This window comes from Cottoperca gobio, chromosome 5, assembly GCF_900634415.1.
Source record: "Cottoperca gobio chromosome 5, fCotGob3.1, whole genome shotgun sequence".
Lineage (NCBI taxonomy): Eukaryota > Metazoa > Chordata > Actinopteri > Perciformes > Bovichtidae > Cottoperca > Cottoperca gobio.
The window spans coordinates 5,450,707-5,472,488 of NC_041359.1; the positions used below are offsets into that span (position 1 = coordinate 5,450,707).

At 40.1% G+C, this 21,782-nt stretch overlaps 1 protein-coding gene across 1 annotated transcript; it reads right to left on the reverse strand.

The window, feature by feature from the left end:
- Positions 1-372: 372 nt before the first annotated feature.
- On the reverse strand, positions 373-21,370 carry gxylt2 (glucoside xylosyltransferase 2). Its single transcript, XM_029432743.1, has 7 exons — positions 20,940-21,370; positions 13,855-14,053; positions 11,784-11,915; positions 6,485-6,736; positions 6,019-6,142; positions 3,926-4,098; positions 373-1,559 (listed from the first exon to the last, which is right to left on the reverse strand). Exons 1-7 carry the CDS (start codon positions 21,239-21,241, stop codon positions 1,383-1,385), a joined length of 1,359 nt encoding a protein of 452 aa, XP_029288603.1. The 5' UTR covers positions 21,242-21,370; the 3' UTR covers positions 373-1,382.
- Positions 21,371-21,782: the final 412 nt, after the last annotated feature.

Genomic DNA, 21,782 nt, shown 5'->3' on the forward strand with positions numbered 1-21,782 from the left:
TTGAAACCCTTACAGAATTGGAGACTAAATCTTTCCTCAAAAATGGCCATTAACATATTACTACTATGAGCCATTGGTGAAACACATACAGTGAACATTTCAGTTAAAGTCCAGTTTCAAAACAACTATTTTATCACATTATCAAACCAAACTAAATATAAATGCAGATGCTTGTGTCAAGACAGATATTCTGTGTTGTGATCCAGCAGTTACCTATACTGTTGGTCAGGCATCAACAGCGACCATCTAAATTGTGTCTTACCTCATTGCATAATTAGTATACATTTGTGACAAGAATGCATTTCATCCATTTGTATTGGTTTAGTATGTTTCAATCCCCATAAAGTACATTCATATGTAAATGAGACTCAGTACATTGCATTGATTTATTTAGAAACGCATGTTGACTGTACAGCCACGTTCAGTTTCCAGTTTAAATGATATATTTAGATCATTACACCACATTGAAAGTAATGCTGCTAAACCATGTGTTCACAACAGACCATACATCATATTACAAACTAAGATACCCTCTCAAACACACGCCTATAACACTCATTGTCTTGTAATAGTAAACATGGCAGACATGGCACATAATTAGCTGTCACTATTTTTAAATGCTAGCACTTTTGGTTTTGATTAACTCCGGAGAGTGTAGCATCTAATGTGGACATGTTGCATACAAACAACCATCCAGTCCTAATAATATCATTCTGAAAGTGCATTTTAACATTCGGTTTGTTATATAAAAGTCTGTATTTCCTCTTGTTGTGCTGTATTTAATACTGTCAGTGGCATTTGGCAACCGCAGAACAGATCATGAACTCTTCTCATTCACACAAGCTCACGTTCCAAGTTATTTGCTGGTAAAACATTCACATGATTTTAGAGGAGTGGTTTATGAATCTACTACTTCAAGTAGTAAAGCTTTCCAAAGTCCAAAGTTGCCTTTGTTTAGTGTATGAGGAAAAATAAAGAAGGTAGATACACAAATATGTCATAAATGTAGCTTTAAGCCTACACTGGAGATGGATAGCTCATAGTTTCATAATTCTTGATTAAAAAAAACAATAAAAACTTGTGCAGTCTTTTTTTTTTGACTGTCGCTTTCCAACATTCTTATACATTTCATCGTACATAACTGAGATGTGAAGACGGCAATAAGGCAAGCCTATTCTACGGCACCACTGACCAGCACTGTATGCTTCTCTGTATACATAGGCTTGTTACCCATACCATGATTAGAGGTTCATCATTTTCACAAGACCCTTTCCAGGAACACAGAGCAAAAAGTTCAGTCTGGGAGATGCTCGTATGACACATAATCCACAGCAAGATGGTGCTTAGTGTTGTCAGATAAAAACAGAAAGTCCGTTTCTCCATCAGTTGTGCGGTCTGACGTGTCGGACCACTTTCTCCTCAAACACCTTCCTCATGGTCTTCTCTATCTGCTTGAGGAAGACTTGAGGAATGCGACCACACAGGGTGTTAACTGTGTCCAGGAACTTGGTCTGGATGGGGTAGAACAGCGACTGGAACATGTTGTCCTCGAAGGGAAACTGCAGGAACAGAAGCATTGTCCTGTGTTAGTTCTGATCCAAGAGCTATTTGTGTTTGATCGTTTTTTAATGGAACATATCAAAGACTAAATGGTATTTACACATTCTGTCAGCAGGGGTCGGTGGGGTGGTGGTGGTGTTGTGTATTAATCATAAATTACGACCCAGCTCGTCTTTAAGAGGCTTATCTCAGCAGAGCAGGGGGGAACTGACTCTACTGCAGGAAAAAACACATTCTATATTTAAAAACTGACCCAGATTGTTTAATGTAAGCAAGGGAGAATTTGTATCACAGAGAAAAATACTCAAAGCTGCTCTATTTCTGAGTCATTATAGGAACAGTGCAACATTTTGGGATATATGCTTCTTTGCTTCACCTAGAGCAGTGGTCCGTGGACCGGTACCGGTCTGCACAGAAAGAATGAATACAAAAATATTTTATTGATTATCAGTCTGAAAGATGTTTTATTTGGAAAAATGACCGGATACATCCGTCTGTGCGTCTGTCTTTACTTTACTTTACTTGAGTGGAAAACAAACGTCTTTAAAGAGTGTTTTTGGAAAGGGGAAAAGACCCAATGAGGAGACTGAAGAAGAAGAGCCTACGACTTCCAAAGAAAAAGAAAGCTGCATTTAAAAGTCAGGAGTACTTCAAATATGGGTTTATCGCTTCAGGTGATTTTCATGCACCAAACCCGCTCTGCAGAATATGTGGCGACAGGCTAGCAAATGAAGCTTTCAAAACTGCTTCGCCACATGGAGACCAAGCACCCCGCGTTAAAAGACAAGCCCTTTGAGTTTTTTGAAAGAAGAAAACTTGAACAAGGAGGACAGAAACAATTACTGATGGCCTGCTAAGGCGACGGAACCTTTTACTATTGGTGAAGAATTTATCCCCCTATATTGGACGGGCTCGTTGCAGAGACACAAGCTCAGGGCTCCCACTAATTCAGCGTAATGGTGAGTTTTTTTATGCACTTTATATTTGTTTTTATGCCGGTCGTATCATTTTATTTTGTCATATTTATCCCCCCACACTTTGAAGGCCGGTCCGTGAAAACATTGTCTTACATGAAGACCGTGGTGCCAAAAAAGGTTGGAGACCGCTGACCTAGAGTCAGATGAAAAGATTCAATAGCTTTGTTTGGAGGTGATAGAGTTAGGCTAGCAGTCTCCCCCTGCTTTCACTTTTTGTGCTAAGCTAGGTTGTGTCAGACTGTATTAGGAAGCACAGAGTTGACATTAATATTAAGCTTTTACCTGACTCTGGTTAAATAGTAAACAAGAGTATATGATGAGTTTATTCCTCTGTATTTTGGGTATATTTACATTACTCATATGTGGTTTGAATGAGTTTGAGAGGCTACGTAGTAAAATAAGCCTTATAAGTCTGAATGTTTGGAGGCAAAATTCAGCTGCATATTCCTCACAATTTCTCTAAATCACCTACCCTTTGCTTTAACAAATCACTAACGAATCAAAGCCAATTATACACTTAGTTGGGCTAAGTAAACAATCCCATATAATTAAAAAAGAGTGCATATATGATCTTCAAGCCAAATATAGAACCCTATCATATCATCTTCGCCCCATTCTTATAGCTAAAAATGCACTTGAGTATGTTTCTCATGGTAAATTCTTAGGTGTTATCATTGATGTTCACGTGAACTGAAGAAAAAAAACATCTCTTATGTGTCCAACCAAGTTCCAAAACAAATATTGGTATTTTACGAAGAGAAAGACAGATCTTGTCAAGAAAAAACTTTCTGGAACTAGAAATTATTTCCTTATTTTACGGCAATATAGTATGGGCAAGCACATATAAAATCAGTCTCTATTTTATCTTTTTATTATAAGAAAGAATATTCGAATAGTCACTAACTTTAGCTGGAATGCTCATACTGCCCCATTATTTTAAACCCTGGAGTTATTTAATATATTAGACACTGTAGGTACTTTTGTAACAATTCTCTTCCCATTTCCTTTCACACTTTCTTTGTAACTAGATTTCAAATCCACTGTAATCTCACCTGATCATATGATTTTATATTAGGTATAAAACAGTGCAAATATTTGCTATTGTAATCCTTGTTTATATTTTTATCTCTGGTATTTCTTCTTTGGAAATTGTATTATTTTCTTTCTTTTAGACATTCAAACCATATTTATTTCTGTTTTGTAAATTGGTGGCAAGCATACACATCTGTCTTTAATTTAGCATGTAACTGTATATTTCTTCTCTTTTGTTTTATTATTATATGCACAAATAAAGAACTAAAAGAACTATGTGCGGCTTCAACAGAGGGCGCTGTGCATCAACACCATATTGTGTCAGTAAAACTAGAATATCCTTCAGGGGTACTTACATCACGTATTGCATCATAGACTACTTTGAACGCCGGCTGCTTGTCGTCGTGATACACTCCACGGTTGCCATGGAGGATGGACACGCCCTCCTCTTCGGCCCCTTTGCAGTTACTCCCGTACATACAGTGATCTGGCCTGTAGTTCCACTGGCAGGGGAAGATGAAGAGACACTCTGGAAGAAAAAACAACAACACACAAGAAGTATCATTTTTATGCATTAGCAAAGACTGTATCTCATGTAAAAACAATGCTAGGACACGGTGAGGACAGGAACTCATGAAGGTTTATAAAAGGTTTGTGACAAGTAGAGTGTTAGTTTCCTCAGGACACATAACTAAATCTGTATGAAGAACTTGAACTAAGGTGTAGAACATACATGTCTATCCTTCCTCAAATACAAATTGTATGTTTCGGGAAAGCAACCTGAATATGCAGCCTGTAATGGCAGCACACAGCCAGCAGCAGGACGAGATGTTGTCCCACGATGGATGTAACCATGTATCTTTCTGTTTTATCAGAAATCATAAATTCTTTATTAGTCCCACAACGGGGAAATGTATCTTGTCACAGCAAAAGAACATATGAAGTAAGAAGGCAGTACACAATAATTAAATAGAATAAAAAATAATATAAGTACCAAGTAGTTTATAAAATAAAGTGAGTATTGTAAATGGCAGTGATAATTGCACAGCAGTGGTGGAATAGTCTTTTCTTGGTGTGGTGGTCTACCTCTCTATCTTTCCATGTGTTTATGTTCCGCTCTGCAGAGAGCTGCTTGTTGGGCCAAACTCCGCCGAAGAGCGTTAACTTTATCCAAACGCACTCGTCCTTTCAGCTCGTGCAGTTCGGCATGTTTCGTGCAGTACTGACGCTCGAGATTATTTCTCCTGGAAAGTGCGACATTCCACATCCAGCTTTCTCTGTTTTACACTCGCCACGCTGCGTTCACTGATGTCAATGACAGTCTCGTTTTTTGACATGACGTGACCACGTGATGACACGTTCCGCTCGTGTTGTGTTCAAGGACCCTGACCTTGGCCAGGAAAAACAGTCAGTCGGACGTTTAAAATATTGCCGTCTAGTTTTCTTTTGCTAGTGGATTTTATTTGCGTGCGTTTTACAAATTACCTCGAGGGCCGGATCAAATGGTCTCGCGGGCCGTATACGGCCCGGAGGCCGGAGGTTCCCCACCCCTGCATTATAGTGATATATTATATACAGTAGTATATCCAGGGTTAATCTCTAATATTTTAAAGCACTGTAAATGTGGTCTTTGTATGTGCTATATAGTACCGGGCCATGTTTTTAGGAATAAAATGTTATACATAAATCAGGCTATAAATGATATATGAACAAAGCCCTCTGTAAAAACCTTCAGACTAAGTTTGAAGTTTATGTAACTACTACTGAAGTGGAGACTACTGGATGTCTTTAAATATGCAAATGAGGCATTATCTACTGCTAACTTTTGGGTGAATTTAGGACAAAAGAAACTAACGAAATAAATAGACAAAGTGTTGTAAAATAAACACTGAAATGTATATTGTGGATGTTTTCTTTCCACTAGTCCTGATCTGAGGAGAGATCACAGTCTTTCGAAGCGTTTCCAGATTGCAGAACAAGCAAAAAGAAGTCAGAACAAAGCTTTTGCACTAACTTGAATATTCCTCTGGAGATTGAAGAGAGCTCCAAGCCGTACCATGTACAACAAACGCTTTGCCTGTGTTTTCAAGAAAACACCGTAGCGCTGAGTGCTTAATGCCCACATCTGGCTGCTGCAGCTGGAACTCAGTCTGCTGTTGCCTGCAGCCACAGCCTCGTGTGTTAATGCAGATTCATAATGCAGACCAGTTTATCATCAGCAAAATAAGACAAGATTTATGTTGAATGACATGTTGATCATGTGCAGACTAGTAATTCAAAATTGATTCATATACACAGATTGATATTCTGGTTATGCCTTTTGTGGGCCTTCCATTGAGCATTTTGAAGCCTCTTTGTGGGTGTGCATAATGTGTTTTTAGTGTGATAATAATATGTTCCATGATCATTGTAGACAACATGAATACACCGCTAAAAAAAAGCAATGTACCTGGGTTGTAGTGGAAGATAATGTTGAGGAGGTCCTGGTCTCCCCAGGTGATGTGGTTCTTGTACTTCTGATAGAGTGGATGTAGGATATCTTCCCATGAGAGGCCACTTGGGATCATACTGTTCTGAAATACCAACAACAACATTCACTCGCAAACAGCTCCAGAGCAATTTCTTTCTTCTTCTTTTTTAAACCCATCATCAAAGGAGGAGCACATTTACATTCCCACTTCCATTTGCAATCTGCTGGCAGTGTTAAGAGCTGGAGAACTGCTAAATTGAGTTCTGAGGGCAGAAGTATGTGCTTCTAGCATGGTAATCAGAAAGCTTCAATCGCAGCCCACTCACGAGCGCTGCGACTTGAGCTCAAAGAAAATAACCTTCAGTATGCAAAAGGGAAATCACAGCTCACTCTAGTGTTTCACTGATCAGAGTGTGAGGGAAATATGACTATGTTTTGTCCTTACTTTGAACATTGTGCTGCGGATCCTTGTAAGGTTCATCAGCATGACACCAGAGTTGACCCCCGTGACTCCGTAGAAAGGGTGTCGTGCAAAGCGGCTGTACCAGCCAATCTTTGGGACCTCGTGCTCCGGGGCCATTGCTGCCAGCTGGGTGCTGTTGAAGGACTTCAGGAGACTCCAGATGTCATCCATGGGCCGCAGGAACAACACATCAGTGTCTACGTAGAGTAACGAGTCCACGTCTTTCAGGATGACCTGGGAGGACAGCCATCATTAGAATGTTTATGACCACAATCTCTCCTCTGATAACTACAATGAGGATTACTGTATCACACCATGTAATACTCAAAAATTAGGTTAGACTAAGAAAGGTCACTCAGTAGAGTGCAGATCTCCACCAGGTGTGTCTCCCTCTCCCCTCCCACAGAAAGACTCAATTGTTCCTCCTGTCTCCCTTACAGTCAAGATGGCGGTGGGGATAACAAAAACAAGGATTTATGTAGCTCGTATCCTGCATAACTTTAGTGGATCATAACATATCAATTCATTAATGGAATTAATCTGCAGATACTTCGGTTCAAGATGAGACCAAACTATGGATGTCAGCCACAACAAAGACCAAATGTGGTCTCCAACAGGCTGCGAAAGGCTTGTTTTTAGCCCAGCCGATTGCTGGAAATCCTTATTGCTAATAAAGCAGCTGTTTAACACTTGCAGCCAATACTCAATGACTCAATCAGTCAATGATGGTATAACAGTCAATAAGATAAGTTCCTCAAATCTTGTGTTTGAGAGGTCCTTGAGCACAGAAAGTATTAGGCTCACACATACACACACACACACACACACACACACACACACACACACACACACACACACACACACAACCAAACACATGTTCTCCCTCACGCCTGGTAGAGCTAATAATAATAAATAAAGCTACTGTTGGTACATGGTCTCAAATACCTCTTACATTGAAAGATACATTATTTTCACCGTGTCTACTGTGCACCTCCTCTTTTGCACAAACAGCTCATCACATATTAATAAAACATAACTATAAAGTATGGAGAAAGCATGAAGAGGTTAAGTTCTGATCAGATCAGTGGGGATTCAACATAAAACCATCAGCATCAGTATTTTAACAAAACTAGATGCCAGGCTAGCAGCTCTGTGGGGCTGTAACTGAGACTCAAAGGTGCTTTGAGCTAAATGCTAACAATGACAATGCTAACATGCTGATGTTTGGAAAGTATAATGTGTGCCAGGTTCAACATCTTAGTTTAGCCTGTTAGCATGCTAACCCATTTCTTTAAAATGTATTTATTTTGACCAAAAGGCAAGGCTATTAAAAATGACTCCCCTGATTTAACAATCACATTTAAACCCGTTTACAATTAATTCATAAAGTCTTCATTATGGGGATGGTGAAGTCTCTCTATGTAAAGGTGTTGAAAAATATACATGTCATGTCTTAAGATATTAATCTATTTCACATTTTTGCATTTGCAAGATTAATATATCCGTTACCGTATTGGTATTAGTCACACAATCCAGATAATTATTGGTTATCGTCATAAGCTGTGAAATTCCTTATTGGTACATCTCTAAAATTAATAAAAACAAAACTATAAACCAGCATCAAGAGGTTCATTACAGATCTGGAAAGAGTGTGATTTAAGGGACTTTAAATATAGTTATATATAGTAACATTGAACAATCCTCCAGTCAACAAGTCAAAGAGGATCTGAAAGAGCATCTTCGTATTAACATATCATCAAACATTGAAGTTGTAGGATACAGTAGGAGAAGAACATGCTGACTTCCACCGTCTGCTACAAACAATAAGATGAGTTAAGACGAGACAATTACTTCCTGTATCCACTGATAAATTGTGCTGTCAACGCATGGCAGACAAATTATAGTCTCAGCCAGTTAGGCTGAGATAAGATTTCACCAGCAGCCAGACTTCAGAGCTGAGGAACTTTGAGAGTTCAAACTATATTTTAGACAGCTACTTCCGTGTAGGTAGTATAAGGAGTTATGAAGTTTGTTTTAAATCCAGCACACCACTTTTTGCTTTACAGCATTGCGCTTCCATCCCCCCTCCCAGGCTCACTCTCAGCCAGGCTGTGACATGTTTATTTCAGCTCGAGCCAAAACGACAGAAAGAGCGCCTCTTGTGTCAACAAGAAAGGTAAAAGCAATTCAGCTGTTTGGAAACAAGGAGTCTGACGAGGAACACCAACAAATACTTTGCAAGATTTGTTACACGGTCGTGTCTGCAACACGAGGCAACCAATTTGTTTAATCACCTGATATTCAATCACAAAGTGGTCTATGAACAAACAACACGGAAGAAAATGTTGAGCCAACTTGACCTCTTCCACCGCAACACATTCATCGATTAAGGACATTCTTTATAATTCAGCCCCCTCCCCGTCCACCCCTCATAGACAAAAAGAAATAAGAGATGCCAACACATTGTTCTGAGCAAAAGACCCAATTAGCACTGTTAGCATCCATGGCTTCAAGAAACTTGTAAACACTTTGGACCAGAGCTACGTCATGCTATCATGTTACCATTTAACCAGAGATGCACTGCCTGTGCTGTATAATAAATACTGTGAGGAAGTTGCAAATGATTTGTCGACAGCCGAATACTCCCCCACAGTGAACACATAGTCGAGCCGCACCACAAGTCTTACAATTCATTATACAAACACCAATCTTTAAAAAATATATATACCATAATTTCCGGACTATAAGCCGCGACTTTTCCCCCATTTCGCGACCCTGCGGCTTATATAACGGTGCGGCTTATCTATGGATTTTTACAGCTAACGGCCACTAGAGGAATTCCTAAATCTATGGATTTTACAGGTTACAGTCCACCGGATGCTGGGAAAGAGCCGCAAAAGTAGCGAGTGGTACAAGAGACAGACGGACATTACGAGAGCGAGACAGTTTGTGAGACACCCTCATTGGAAAAAAAACGTAGAAATGCATATATATTTATTTCGAGGAGTCTTATTTTGTTAAATATGTTGATACTCCTGAAACCGGCACTTTCTGGGGGACGGTTAGAAGGAAACGCGGAAGAGAGGGGTGAACAGGCAGAAGTTTTCCATCGTTATTTCCTGGTTCTACGCAACACAACGCAGAGTCGATCGTGGTGTCAGCTACAGACCGGCTACATACACATCAGTCAATTTAGCGTCTGTGGTTTATAGTCAGGTGCGGCTTATAGTCCAGTGCGTCTTATATATGTACAAATTAGTCAATTTAGCGTCTGCGGCTTATAGTCAGGTGCGGCTTATAGTCCAGTGCGTCTTATATATGTACAAATTAGTCAATTTAGCGTCTGCGGTTTATAGTCAGGTGCGGCTTATAGTCCGAAAATTACGGTATATAATAAATCCATAATCGATGAGTATTTGCGTTGAATAATCGTGATCTCAATATTGACCAAAAATAATAGTGATTCTGATTTTTTCCATTATGGAGCAGCACTAGTGGTAGTAAGAAACCTCGTCCCTGTGCAGCAGTGGGTTGGACCGCAGGCTGTGCTGGCTCTGTTGGATTATGTTGCTTACAGCAGCGAGGAGCGAGTGCTGGCGAGTGTGACAAAGCAGCAATCGATACCAATAAACACAAACAGATCAGTAACACACTGTTTCTACAGCCTCATTTTATGTGTGCACATGCACAACAATGTAATTATAGCCGCTGTGGACTGAGTAGGAGAACACAGATTTATCCGTCAATATAAATAGTGCTTTTTAAATAGTGTGGTTACACTCGATGCATTTTAAACCAGAGAAGGACACTGGATGTCCAAAGTTTTCTCTTAAAGCCAGTATCCATGATGAGCCTAAAGAAAGAAATCATGTACACATCTATTGTGTGGTGAGTATTGTAAAACCCACAACAAATGATTAAGGTAGAACCCTATAGCTGCAGAGCAACACATAAACAATATAACCTTAATATTTTGATATAGCTCTAACTTGTACATAACCTTGTGAGTTTTCTAACGTTACGCTATTGCTGTAGCTTAGTGTTGTTGATTAAGAAGATGGGGAGGTGAAGAATCTGCTGGAGAACAGAGTGCAGGACGCAGCACAATCTTTCCTCAAATCTTTTTTTACTTCAAGACAATGTCACTTCCAGATAAAACTAAAAAGAGCGATGCCGTGTTCGTCTGCCCTGCTGGAAATGTTCCATGATTTTAACAATACCAACTCAACCTGAATGTTACTAGAAAATAGGGCAAGGCAATAAACACTGCAGCTCCTAAAGACTCAAGGAAAGTCCCTGTGTCTTGCATCCCAGCTGCATGGTAAGGCGGAGGGGTTGTAACCCAGACGTGAGCATCAATTTCCCGGAGGAGAAACCGAGTCTGAATCAGGAACGGTTAACAACATGTTTCCAACGAGGCCTTGAGTTATCTAAATATCTTTAGAGTGGAAGAGCGGTAGTCAGTGTGCACTTTATTTTGTGTGATTTGTTACTGTTACTGAAGATCAGTAAGATTTTATATTTATTTTTTATATCTAAATGAATATTATAATATATTATTATACTCTGTTTGAAGGTATTTACAATAAAATAGCTAAATAAAGATATGAATTCATATATAATTAATCAAATTTAACCTGGCCTACATTAAAGAGCCGTTCATGTGTTGACCGTGTCTAATGTTGTGTTGGTCATACTATAATATCATTTATTGCTTTTGTTTAGATATAATTATGTTCATCCTTAAAAAGGAGTGTAACAGACCACTTTTAAGAAAAGGTGGATTTGGATTTTTGCAGGCAAAACGTCTGCAGAAGTCCGTGATGGTACTGATGGACTAATCCTGCCCTTAAATAATACAGACTATTGTAGAGGCAGAAAGACTACAATGGTCCTAAAAGGTATTCCTGTGAAAGTGAATAGTAAATGTTCATTGATTGTCTTGCAGCAAGAGAAGTCACCTATGGATCTGTCTGGCCCCCAATATGTTCATTACATGGTGTGTAAACTGGCTGTTATTTCAATGAACACCAGCAGAAAAAGAAAATCAATAGGCTTGACTTGATTAAATGACTGGAGTCTCTGGAGATTGCTTCTTTGTAAAGTAAATGCTGCAGAAAAAGTGTGAAATCATCAATAATCACACAAGTAATGAACTTCAGAGCACTAGGATAAAATAAGAAGGGTAGGAAAATGCTGTTTAAGTAGAAATGTTCTTAACACTGCTTAATGACATTATGCATGGCTAGGATATGAGAGGAGATAAGTGCTGCAGCCTTACGGGGAGGAAGAGTCTCTGAGCAGCGCAGGGCTTGAAGAGCTTCTTCCACTCGTCTGCGTTCCCCACAGAGAAGGTGATTGGGTAGATTCTGTACTGGAACTTGGCCGAGACGGCGCGAGGCCATTGGTTCAGCTGGAAGTGAAGCACAACATCACATATATTTAATTTACAAGATATTACGTGGAACAAGTGAGAATCTTTCTTCTTGATCCCTTCTGGTATTTTCCGAAGTAGTAGGATTAGTGGGTTTTTATTTAGAGAAATACAAAAATATTGGACAGTTCGCTAATAGAATTTCCCAGAAGCCATCTGTCGTTTACATGATAAAAATATACGACTGCTGTTTGCCATTAGAATTAGAAATCAAGTTCATGTCTATAAGGAAAGGTGGGAAGAATGGGTGAGGTATACAGCACACATTTCTAATGATCCTCCTGTTAGATGTGATAACTAAGATGATAATGTGTGTGTATCCATGTTACCCGGATGTTGTTTCCTTATTGGTGTAATGTGTTGTGGTGGGTTTTCTTTAAATAAATCACCTTAAACAACTAATGTTTGTCTTTGAGTTTTATTGAGAGTAGGCTTTGTGCGACAAGGTTCAGAGCGTACAGCACAATGTCTGTCAAGCAAAGATCCTGTGTGTCTGGCACAGTCCATCTTTACACACACTGTTCTAATTTGAAGGTTGCGTTTAGACAGTTTGGGTGAGATATTCTGTTATTCCTGCTGACATTTAGCAAAAGAAGAAAACAAGGTTGCAAAACCTGGTTACGGAAAAAGTCTTGCACAATGGTTGAATAACACAATATCTTTCCATTACAGTATCCTCTGACTTGATTTGATCAGTCAACTATATCCTATGAACTGATATTTATGTAATGTTATTTGAATAACTTTTTTTCTCTTTTTCTTTCGATCTTTCTTTCATTATATCCTGTTTCTAATTATTATTTTCTTTATTTTTCTGTATGCTCTGTTACTACATAGTTTCTTAAAAAAGCAACCTATTACACTTTATATAGAGGAAGTGTCTAATAGGCTTCTTGAAAGGTTGAGTAAGGAAGAGTGTGTGAGAAAGAGCCATTATAAACAACCCTTATTCTAAAAGCTATTCCCCCCCCTTCTCACACACTTTATCAACATAAAATGTCTCGTACAGACGTCCATTTAAAACAATGAAGTCATGTCTCGTGGTGCTGCTGGGTGCTGCGTGAAACACATGCAGCCACCAGCTGCTGTTTGATTAAAAAGCTACAGTCTAAACAAGGGAAGGCACCCTCTTAAACTCCACAGTGATATCCGACCTGTTTCAGGCACGGAGTCCCTCCACAATCGTCAGTTTAACAGTTTGGCCCTGAAAAGAGTGAGAGCGCTGCAAGCATTTGGCAGCGTTTGTGCTGACGAGGACAAGAAATCAGAGGAGATTATGGACAACCCTTGTAACTCCTTCAACACGCATACACCGTGTCTTTTTACACTGTGGCTGGACATAAGCTCCTTGCTGTACATACCCTGCATTTGTGCCCTATTATCTATGCCTCGACTATTTCCTGTCTGCCACATGGGGATTTTCAACACATGGCAATGATTCACTCTACACATGATGGCAAGGTCACAGGTTTGGGGTTTGGATTTAAAGCGCTTTAAGGTGCTGCTTGAGGTCCATTGATAGAAGTGATGTTAATAGACTGTTACAATATCAGTGGAACTGAACAAAATCATGCAATGCACCTCTGTAAAGGTGACTTTGAAGTGATACATGGTGGTGGAGAAAAAGCAGGGTGTTTTGGTAATATATTACTCCCCTGCCTTGAGATAAAAGGGTTATATGTCTGTAGAGAGGAAGAGTTAAAACTGCTCTGATCTTGATATCATCTGTTACAAAGAGAGGGGGGAATGTTTAACACACACTGGATTAAATCAGCAGTCAGAGGACTCACTAAAGCAGTATACATAGAAAATAAACCAAAAAGAGTTAAAGTCTCTGTGGCACCACGTTTAATCTTGTGCCTTTTTTGTAAAAGCCTGCGATATACATTAGGGCTTCAGGCCACTGGAGGGTTCTTACCCTTTTTTCGAACTGCGGGGCCAAAGGGTCCTCAGCAAAAATGTGAAACGTGATCCTCTTGAGGCTGAACAGGAGGGCTGATTTAACCATGGTGAGGGTCTCGTCCAGACGATTTCCACAGGCCACCACGGCCAGGTGCATGATCTCCTCTGCCCGTTTGCGCTTGGTCACAGGTCGGGCCACGTTGTTCCGCGGTTTGCTGAAACAGAGGTGCAAAAGACAGGGATGAGAAGTGCTTACAGTCTAATACAAGATAAAAATGGGTCCCATCTATTGAACAAAAATGTTTTCAGATCAAAAAAAGGGCCAAGGTTGTGTGTGGGGAAAGTGGAGGGGGTTTGGATCTGCTGACAATCACTGACTACACAAACCTTGTTTCACTCACTCGTCGCCTGTAAATTGGCCTGTGTGCTGCAGTGCTTGTGAAGAGCAATTTGTACAAGATATTTACTGAACCATACTTGAGTCATAACATATTTACATTCAAAGTGAAAGAACTGAAAGAGAAACTGTCATTTAAAACTTCCACATTAGGTTTGACCAATACCGAATTTTGAAGGTTGAACATTTCTGAGCCACCAAATTCTGATTTTTATACAAAAATCGGCAAAATTATAAAGCAACTCAGCTCTTGCCCTTGTAATTGGAAAAGCCTATAAAACAGCCCTTGAACACCATAAACCCTCCGCTGTGAGTGGGGTAGTTATTAGCCTCTTGCTCCTTCAAATTCCCCTTTGCTTCAACATTCTTTTCACTGTAAAAAACATTATTCGCTTCATTGCAGCAATATAATGCTTGTATTAAACATTCAAACCCAAGAAACCAGTTTTTCTGGTTGCATGAATACATCAAATGGAAAATCATGTGTTGCTCATTGCTTAAACACGTTCCTCTGTAACTCTGTAGCCTGACATATTTCAATGATAACATGACAACTGATCATTTTACTTTTAGGTATTTACATAAAGCTCAGCTGCACAACATGTAATTACAGAGTCAGTGATAGAACTTAAAGGGTAGAAGTAGGGCTGAACCACCATACTTCTTTCCGAACAATGTTGTGATTTAAAAACCAAATTATTTTATTTAAAAAACATTGGTGATCTACATAATATTAAACTAAATAATCACACATTTCTGTTGCTTTTACATAAACATAATAAAGCAAACCGGCTGAAAATAACACGATGCAATCTTTCCACACTGTGACAGAGTGACTGCATGTAAATACTACAAGTAGCATAAGTATAAGTCCTTCTACAGTTAATGTTAATTAGCTACAGCTGACTCGCCGGTTGCTAGCTAATGTAGCTGGCGAACTCTATGGTTTCAAAATGAATCTTTCTTCAGGCTTGTTAAGACATTGTTAATTATGTGTTATACACCAATTTCAAATTTCAAATCTTATTTTGATTTAAAAACAATTGGTCGTTTAGCCTTATTTAGAAGATTTAAAGTTAAATGAGCCAACAAAACTGTGACGATTACAGGATAATGATAAATGCTAATACATAATGTGACAGTAGCACAAGAAAATAGTTATTATTGGGCGAACCAGCTGAATAAAGTTTGCTAATGTTAGTTAATGCTAGCCACCATTAGCCACCCTAAACTACTATTCATACACAAGTGGCAACCTCTGTGGCTGAGCAGTGAAGGGCCATGAAACTGCAGTTCATCGTATGGCCACTTGAGGCTGGCTCCAAAAGGGAGTCAATCTCCATAGACCCCCATGTTAAAATGCCCAACTTTACAGCAGAAATAACCATGTTAACCGTCTGGTTTTGGTCTCTATAGCTAATTTCTCTATTAATGACAACTGTGACCCATTTTCAATTATATTAGGGTTATGAAATAAACTTTTCATCTGTAAGAGGAAGAATGTTTTCTGTCTTTGTTCAGAGGTTACAAAGTCTCACTTTGCTTAGACACCCCATAGAATGCATCCAAATGCATCCAGTGTCAGAGCACAGCGGCACATGTGAGCTCTCCTGAACCGTCAACATGTCACTGTTGAACAGTAACAGGACGTCACAAGCACAGAAATTCAAGACCGAAGAAACAAGCGAAGCATTCAAAAAAACAAAATAGCAGATCATCACATTCGTCCTCCTGTCAGACAGACAGACAAGGTGAAAAATATTTTTTCTCAAAGACAAAGTGCATATATTGTTCAACACTACCCCCACACACTACTACACACACACTACCACTTATTTTCTTCCGTAGCTCTGTGAGTTCCCACCAGACTTTGTTCTTCTATGTTCAAAGGCAAGGAGTTCCTTTATCTGATGTAAAAAATGTGCTCTCTCTGCAGAGCTAGTGTTGCTGTGGTGTTAAAATACACTCAGCAGTGCAGAGTATCTCCCACTACATTTGTACAATGGGGGAGCCTGGAGCTGAGGCCGACATCATCTAATTGCCCTCCACATACACACTCTGCACGGGGCTGGTTGTAATAACAACATGTTCAACATAAAAAAAGAACAAAGATCCTTTTCCTTCAGCATGTCACGTTATTTAGGAGAACAGTACAAGGTAAATGGTTTTTACGACTAAAGACTGCATATTCGGAAAGGCCTTGATCTTCTCTGAGCCTGGAGGAAGCAACCATAAAGCGGATGTGAAGAGAGAAGAGTGAAATTTGACAGGTGGGTTGCAGGGCTGTCTCCAAGCGTGACACTTCGTTTTCTGCATGGCTGAGGGACAATGATGAACCGCAGATTAGGATGAATGAGAAGGTGCTGAGAAATCTGTCTGCCACGCTTCAAAGGCCGATGCTCTGTCAAGGTTGTTGAACACACATTCCTATTTTCCCGCAGAAAATGCAATCCATATCTCCAACACGGGTGTAATTACGTTGGACTTAGTCATGCAAAATAAACGCCCTTGAAATGATTTCTTCGTAAAATTGGAAGGACAAAACTAAAACTAAAATTCCTATGTTGCATAAAGCATGGGCTGCACACACAGTGTTTTGTGTCATGGCACTGTTCCTCACATCTGGAAGCAGTCAAAAAAGCACAGAAGAGGTACAAAAGAACTGAATTCGTTACTGGCTGCAGAGTGAGCACATGAGGAGCCCTCTGCTTACAAAGCAGCACAGCCAACCCTTTTAAATCATGTAAAGACAGAAAAAAGCAGCACCTTTGAAGATAATGTCAAAGAAAAATGTACATGTAGTGTGAAGAGCCGGAGTACAAACTAACCCAAAGAACACCTTGAAGGCATTTAATTATTCAGCATATGCCTGGGTAATTTGGTGGACTTGTCTTACAAGTTCACTTTAGTTTGAGCTGGTCGGTGTAAACGCCATTAAACTGAACATGTCCTTCCTCTATAGGGGAGTTGAGCAGATTGCAGAACAGGCACAAGATGTTCAACCACACGGAAACCTACAGATGTTTCTTCAGACTGATTAACTGGATTCATGGCTTGCACTTTATTCAAGACGTGGCAAAGCAGAAACAATTCAGAAACTTTAGCAGACCTGTGGTGATTGGTTAGGAAAAGTTGTTGATTACATTACATTTCATTTAGCAGACGCTCTTATCCAGAGCGACTTACAGTGAACTAACTACAGGGACAGTCCGCCTGGAGCAACTCAGGGTTAAGTATCTTGCTCATGGGCACAATGGTGAAAGCCTGGTATTGAACTCACAACCATCACCTGATTTCCTATAGGGATATCATGAGAACCAGTGCTTTGTTACCAAGTTGATGCCAAAATTCTGAAAACAGACAATACTCCTTTTTCTACAGTACTCCAGGTACCTGAGGTACCGGGGCAGTGCTTGAGACTACTACTTCTGTCTGTATGGTGCATCTGGTGAATCAAATCTGTTGTTCGGCTTATCAATTAATTAGTCAATTTATCAATTGTTTTAAGCATTTGCTGGATCAGTAATTTCAAAATAAATAAATAACCTTGAGGAAAACTTGGGATTTATTTGTCATGAGTTGTCACTTTCTAAACCTTGACTTTCAAATCCTGCTCCTTAGAAATTGTACCCAATGCATGTCTTTGTATCCTTCTAGTTCAGGGGTGGGGAACCTTTTTCCTATCAGGGGCCATTTCAATTTTTACAACATCCTTTGAGGGCCATACTAATTATTGAACTCATAACCTCTGCTAAAGATTTTAAGACACAGCCCATTCATTTCACCTTTCTTTCATGCTGTGCAAATAAAGCAACTTTTTCATCCATGTATCTTTCTGTTTCATCTTTAAAAAATGTTTTGCTCTGGAGAGAGCTGCTTGTTGGGCCAAACTCCGCCGAAGAGCGTTAACTTTATCCAAACGCACTCGTCCTTTCAGCTCGTGCAGTTTGGCATGTTTTGTGCTGTAATGACGCTGAGAGTCTTTTTCATCACCGCGAGCGCGTCCGCACAAACTGGCCTTTTACTTCCACTAAGAAATAATCGTTCGTCCATTTCGCCTGGAAAATGCGACATTCCGCATCCACCTTTCTCTTTTTTACACTCGTCATGCTGCGTTTGCTGATGTCAACGACCGTTTCATTAAATATTGAAGTTTTTTGACATGATGTGACCACGTGATGACACGTTCCCTCCACACCCTCTATGACTCATGTACTTGTAAATTAAAAGTGAAAGTTAGCCACTGTAACAGGCAGATTTAACTTCCCCTATTGAGGTTAACACAAGCACCCCCTCCAATGACGTTCAGCTACACAGGCAAGCAGGGAGATTTTAAAACTCTCCTCGCAGAGAGTGTTCAGTCATCCAAGATGACATTTTTATAGCTATGCATAATGCCACAGCGAGAGATTGACTTCTTTACTGCAAAGAGTGCTGCTGAACGATATTTGAAGTGACAGGGCAAGGGATTTGTTTCAACACAAAGTATCAACACCCATCTAATCCTATAGATGGAGGCCTTAATTAAATGTAACAAACAGATAGAGGGGTTACATCTGTGTTATTCTGCATATACTGATGGTAATAAAGAGATCAGAGTGAAAGTAATGTACAGGTAAAGACTCTGTTGTGAGGATTATAAATCACAGGTTTTGATGTTTGGTGGTGCAACCAACACTTGTTTTTGTTTGTTTTTTACAGACAGAAGAACATAGCAGCTTGCTTTCCACTTCATCCTGACACCTGGCGTGAGCTGTCAACTAAAGTTACCAGCACTGAAACTGGGACAGTTTGACCATGTGACAGGGCTAGCAACTCGGATACAACTAGGCAAGCAAGATGTTGAAAAAGTCAAGCATCTGGAATAAAAGATTTTTGCAAAGATGACCAACAAAAAGTTGAGTGCCAGAGATGCCAAAGGAAACAGCATATCCCATATGGCATTAGACAACTACGAGTTTGAGGAAATTATCACTTTCGAATGAAGCTTCCATGAAGCTACGAAAACCCAAAAATGTAATTTGGGAAATCCCTAAAATTTTGAAAAAACATTTTAAAATGTTCAAGAGTACGGTATATGTAATGTGTCTGGGGGGGCCAATGGAGCTCTCTTTAGTCTCTCTATTTTTGGCCACAGGAAGTAGTGTGATGTGTCAAGAGGAAATGATATGATTAGGAAAAACAGGGATGTTTGTCTATTAAGCATGCTGCACAGGAAATCTGTCCACCGCTCAGACTTACATATGAATAGTGTCAAACAGTAAAAGGCAAAGATACACACCTATACAATCTGTTTGACGTCATCTCTAAAATTGCATGTGTGTTTGAAAACTACACCCTGTTGTTGAGATTCCTCTGGCTTTTATTCTCCCAACCAAACATCCATCTGATTAGCTCATGCAATTAAATAGAAGAAGGTTTTTTGGAGGCTTTGGCCAGAGATGCTCAGTGTGTTTCCCCTAATCGCAGCACTCAGTCTTGAGCGCTTTCCAAACCTGGTTGTGTGTTTTTGTTTTTTTTACGGCCACAGGTGACCCCTTTCACCCCATCTCCCTTATCAGTGCTGAGCACACATGGAGGAGTGGGGTTTCTGGGAGGATGTAAAGGTTCTTTATCAATGTAACGCCTTGATGGCTTTTATCTACAGAAGAATGTCCCGAACCTCCAGACTGGCTTTGGAATAGAATACATATTATTGGCTGGCGACGGAGCGGGGCATCTCCACACGTCGACACTCGTGGCTATTATGGCAAAGCTGGCATTCAGCCCAGGAGGAAACGTTAAGGGATGTGTGAGGTTGAAATTAGAAAGCTGGAAGACATAATAAAAATGCTCCCATCCTTGAACAGAAATAGCAACTGACAATCTCTGCCTTTTGTCTACATTTGAAAGGCTGCAAAGAGATGGTGACTTAATCAGATCATCTGCCAGGGTGCAGCTTCTCTTTAAGCGTCCAGAGAGGGAAATCACACCTGACAAGCTTTTCACTCCCACATAGATTGTTTCGGCGGACTTTGACAGTCAACAGGATGGGTTTCCGTTTTCTGTCATTTTCAGTAATATCTCACCAGTGTTGTAGTACAATTAATATAACAGGCTAACCAAACTATTCTGCGCTCATTTGTAATCCTTATTAATTGCATTGTATGTCTTTCAAGGTGACCTTTACCCCCTTTAAAGCAGCAGAGGACTGAATTAAAAGGCCTGAAAAAAGGGTCAAATGATCAAGATTTAGAGGTCAGGTAATTGTGTATCATTCAGCTGTGCTATTATGCCCTCTCTGCACATACTTCCACCTAATCACATTAGTAATGCTCTCTACTCACATTTCAGCCAGACATTTGAGCAGCCCCTGATTACAACAACGTAACTCACAGTTCAATAAAAAAAATAATGGGCATAAAATGTAGCCAAGCAGGATATTCTCATATCCATGTTGAAAGTGTCCCTTGACAGATCAGGCTATTGTGAAGCCAGTGTCCTTGAGCACAATGTAGGCTGTTTTGATGGAGGGAGCACGTCTGCTTCAAAGCATGATTAAACACTGACTCTTTAACTTCCTAACGACAGGAAAGATGAGATTCAGCAACAACGAATAGTTAATGATGCGTTTGTGTGTGCACAAATGGAATCAGGCGTGGAGGGAAAAAAGAGCTCATCAAGGTTGCAAATCGACAGAGGAGAAACAAACAAACTCCCCTCACCTCTTTGCATGCACACTGGCTCCTCTATTGATCGCTTTCCCCTCTTTCCGTCCTTTGAGAGGCTCTTCCGCACGCACGCCGACTCCAGCGGGGGATTTCTTCGCAAACTTCCCTGCAACATCGCGTCTGAACTCAGAGGGCGATCGCCGGGAAGAGTTGCTGTCCTCCTCCTTCTTCTCCTTCTCCTGCTCTACAACTTCTTTCAACAGCGGATCGTCAGCGGCGTTGCCCCCCAAAAAGTACAAAAGTAGAAAAACTCCGAAACACACGGCGATCACAACTACTTTGCAGTGGATCCGCATGGTGAGAGCGACTTGTTGCGGATGGCAGAGGCAGACGGGACTCTGCTCATGTCTGCGGGTGAGGGAGAGCAGCCCGAGTTGACATTTTGTTACCGCTCCCCGCTCGCATTTTTCTGCAGATGATGATGGGGAGCGGAGACTAGAGGAGCTTCTCTCAACGTCCATGGAGGATTACACGGCGGAGGCGTGGCCCCAACGGCATTACCGTAATCATGGTAGCACTACCGGACTATTATATTGTAATTACCATGTAGGAGTTGAATTGTCTATGTAATAAGTATTGTGTGTATTGGAAATAAATGAATAATTTATCCTTTTTTTAAATTTTATAAATCTTTGGCACAGTAAAAAATACTTTCACACAACTAACAGTGTCATATATTGTCTCTCTAAAAACTGAAACATGACACGTAAATTTTGCAAATAACATTCATATAATCTAATCTAGACTATAATCTAAAAAACACTAGTGATTTGTTCAGCCTAAATATTGATTCACACCATACCACACCATCTGCTATTTTTCGACTCAGTTTAAGAC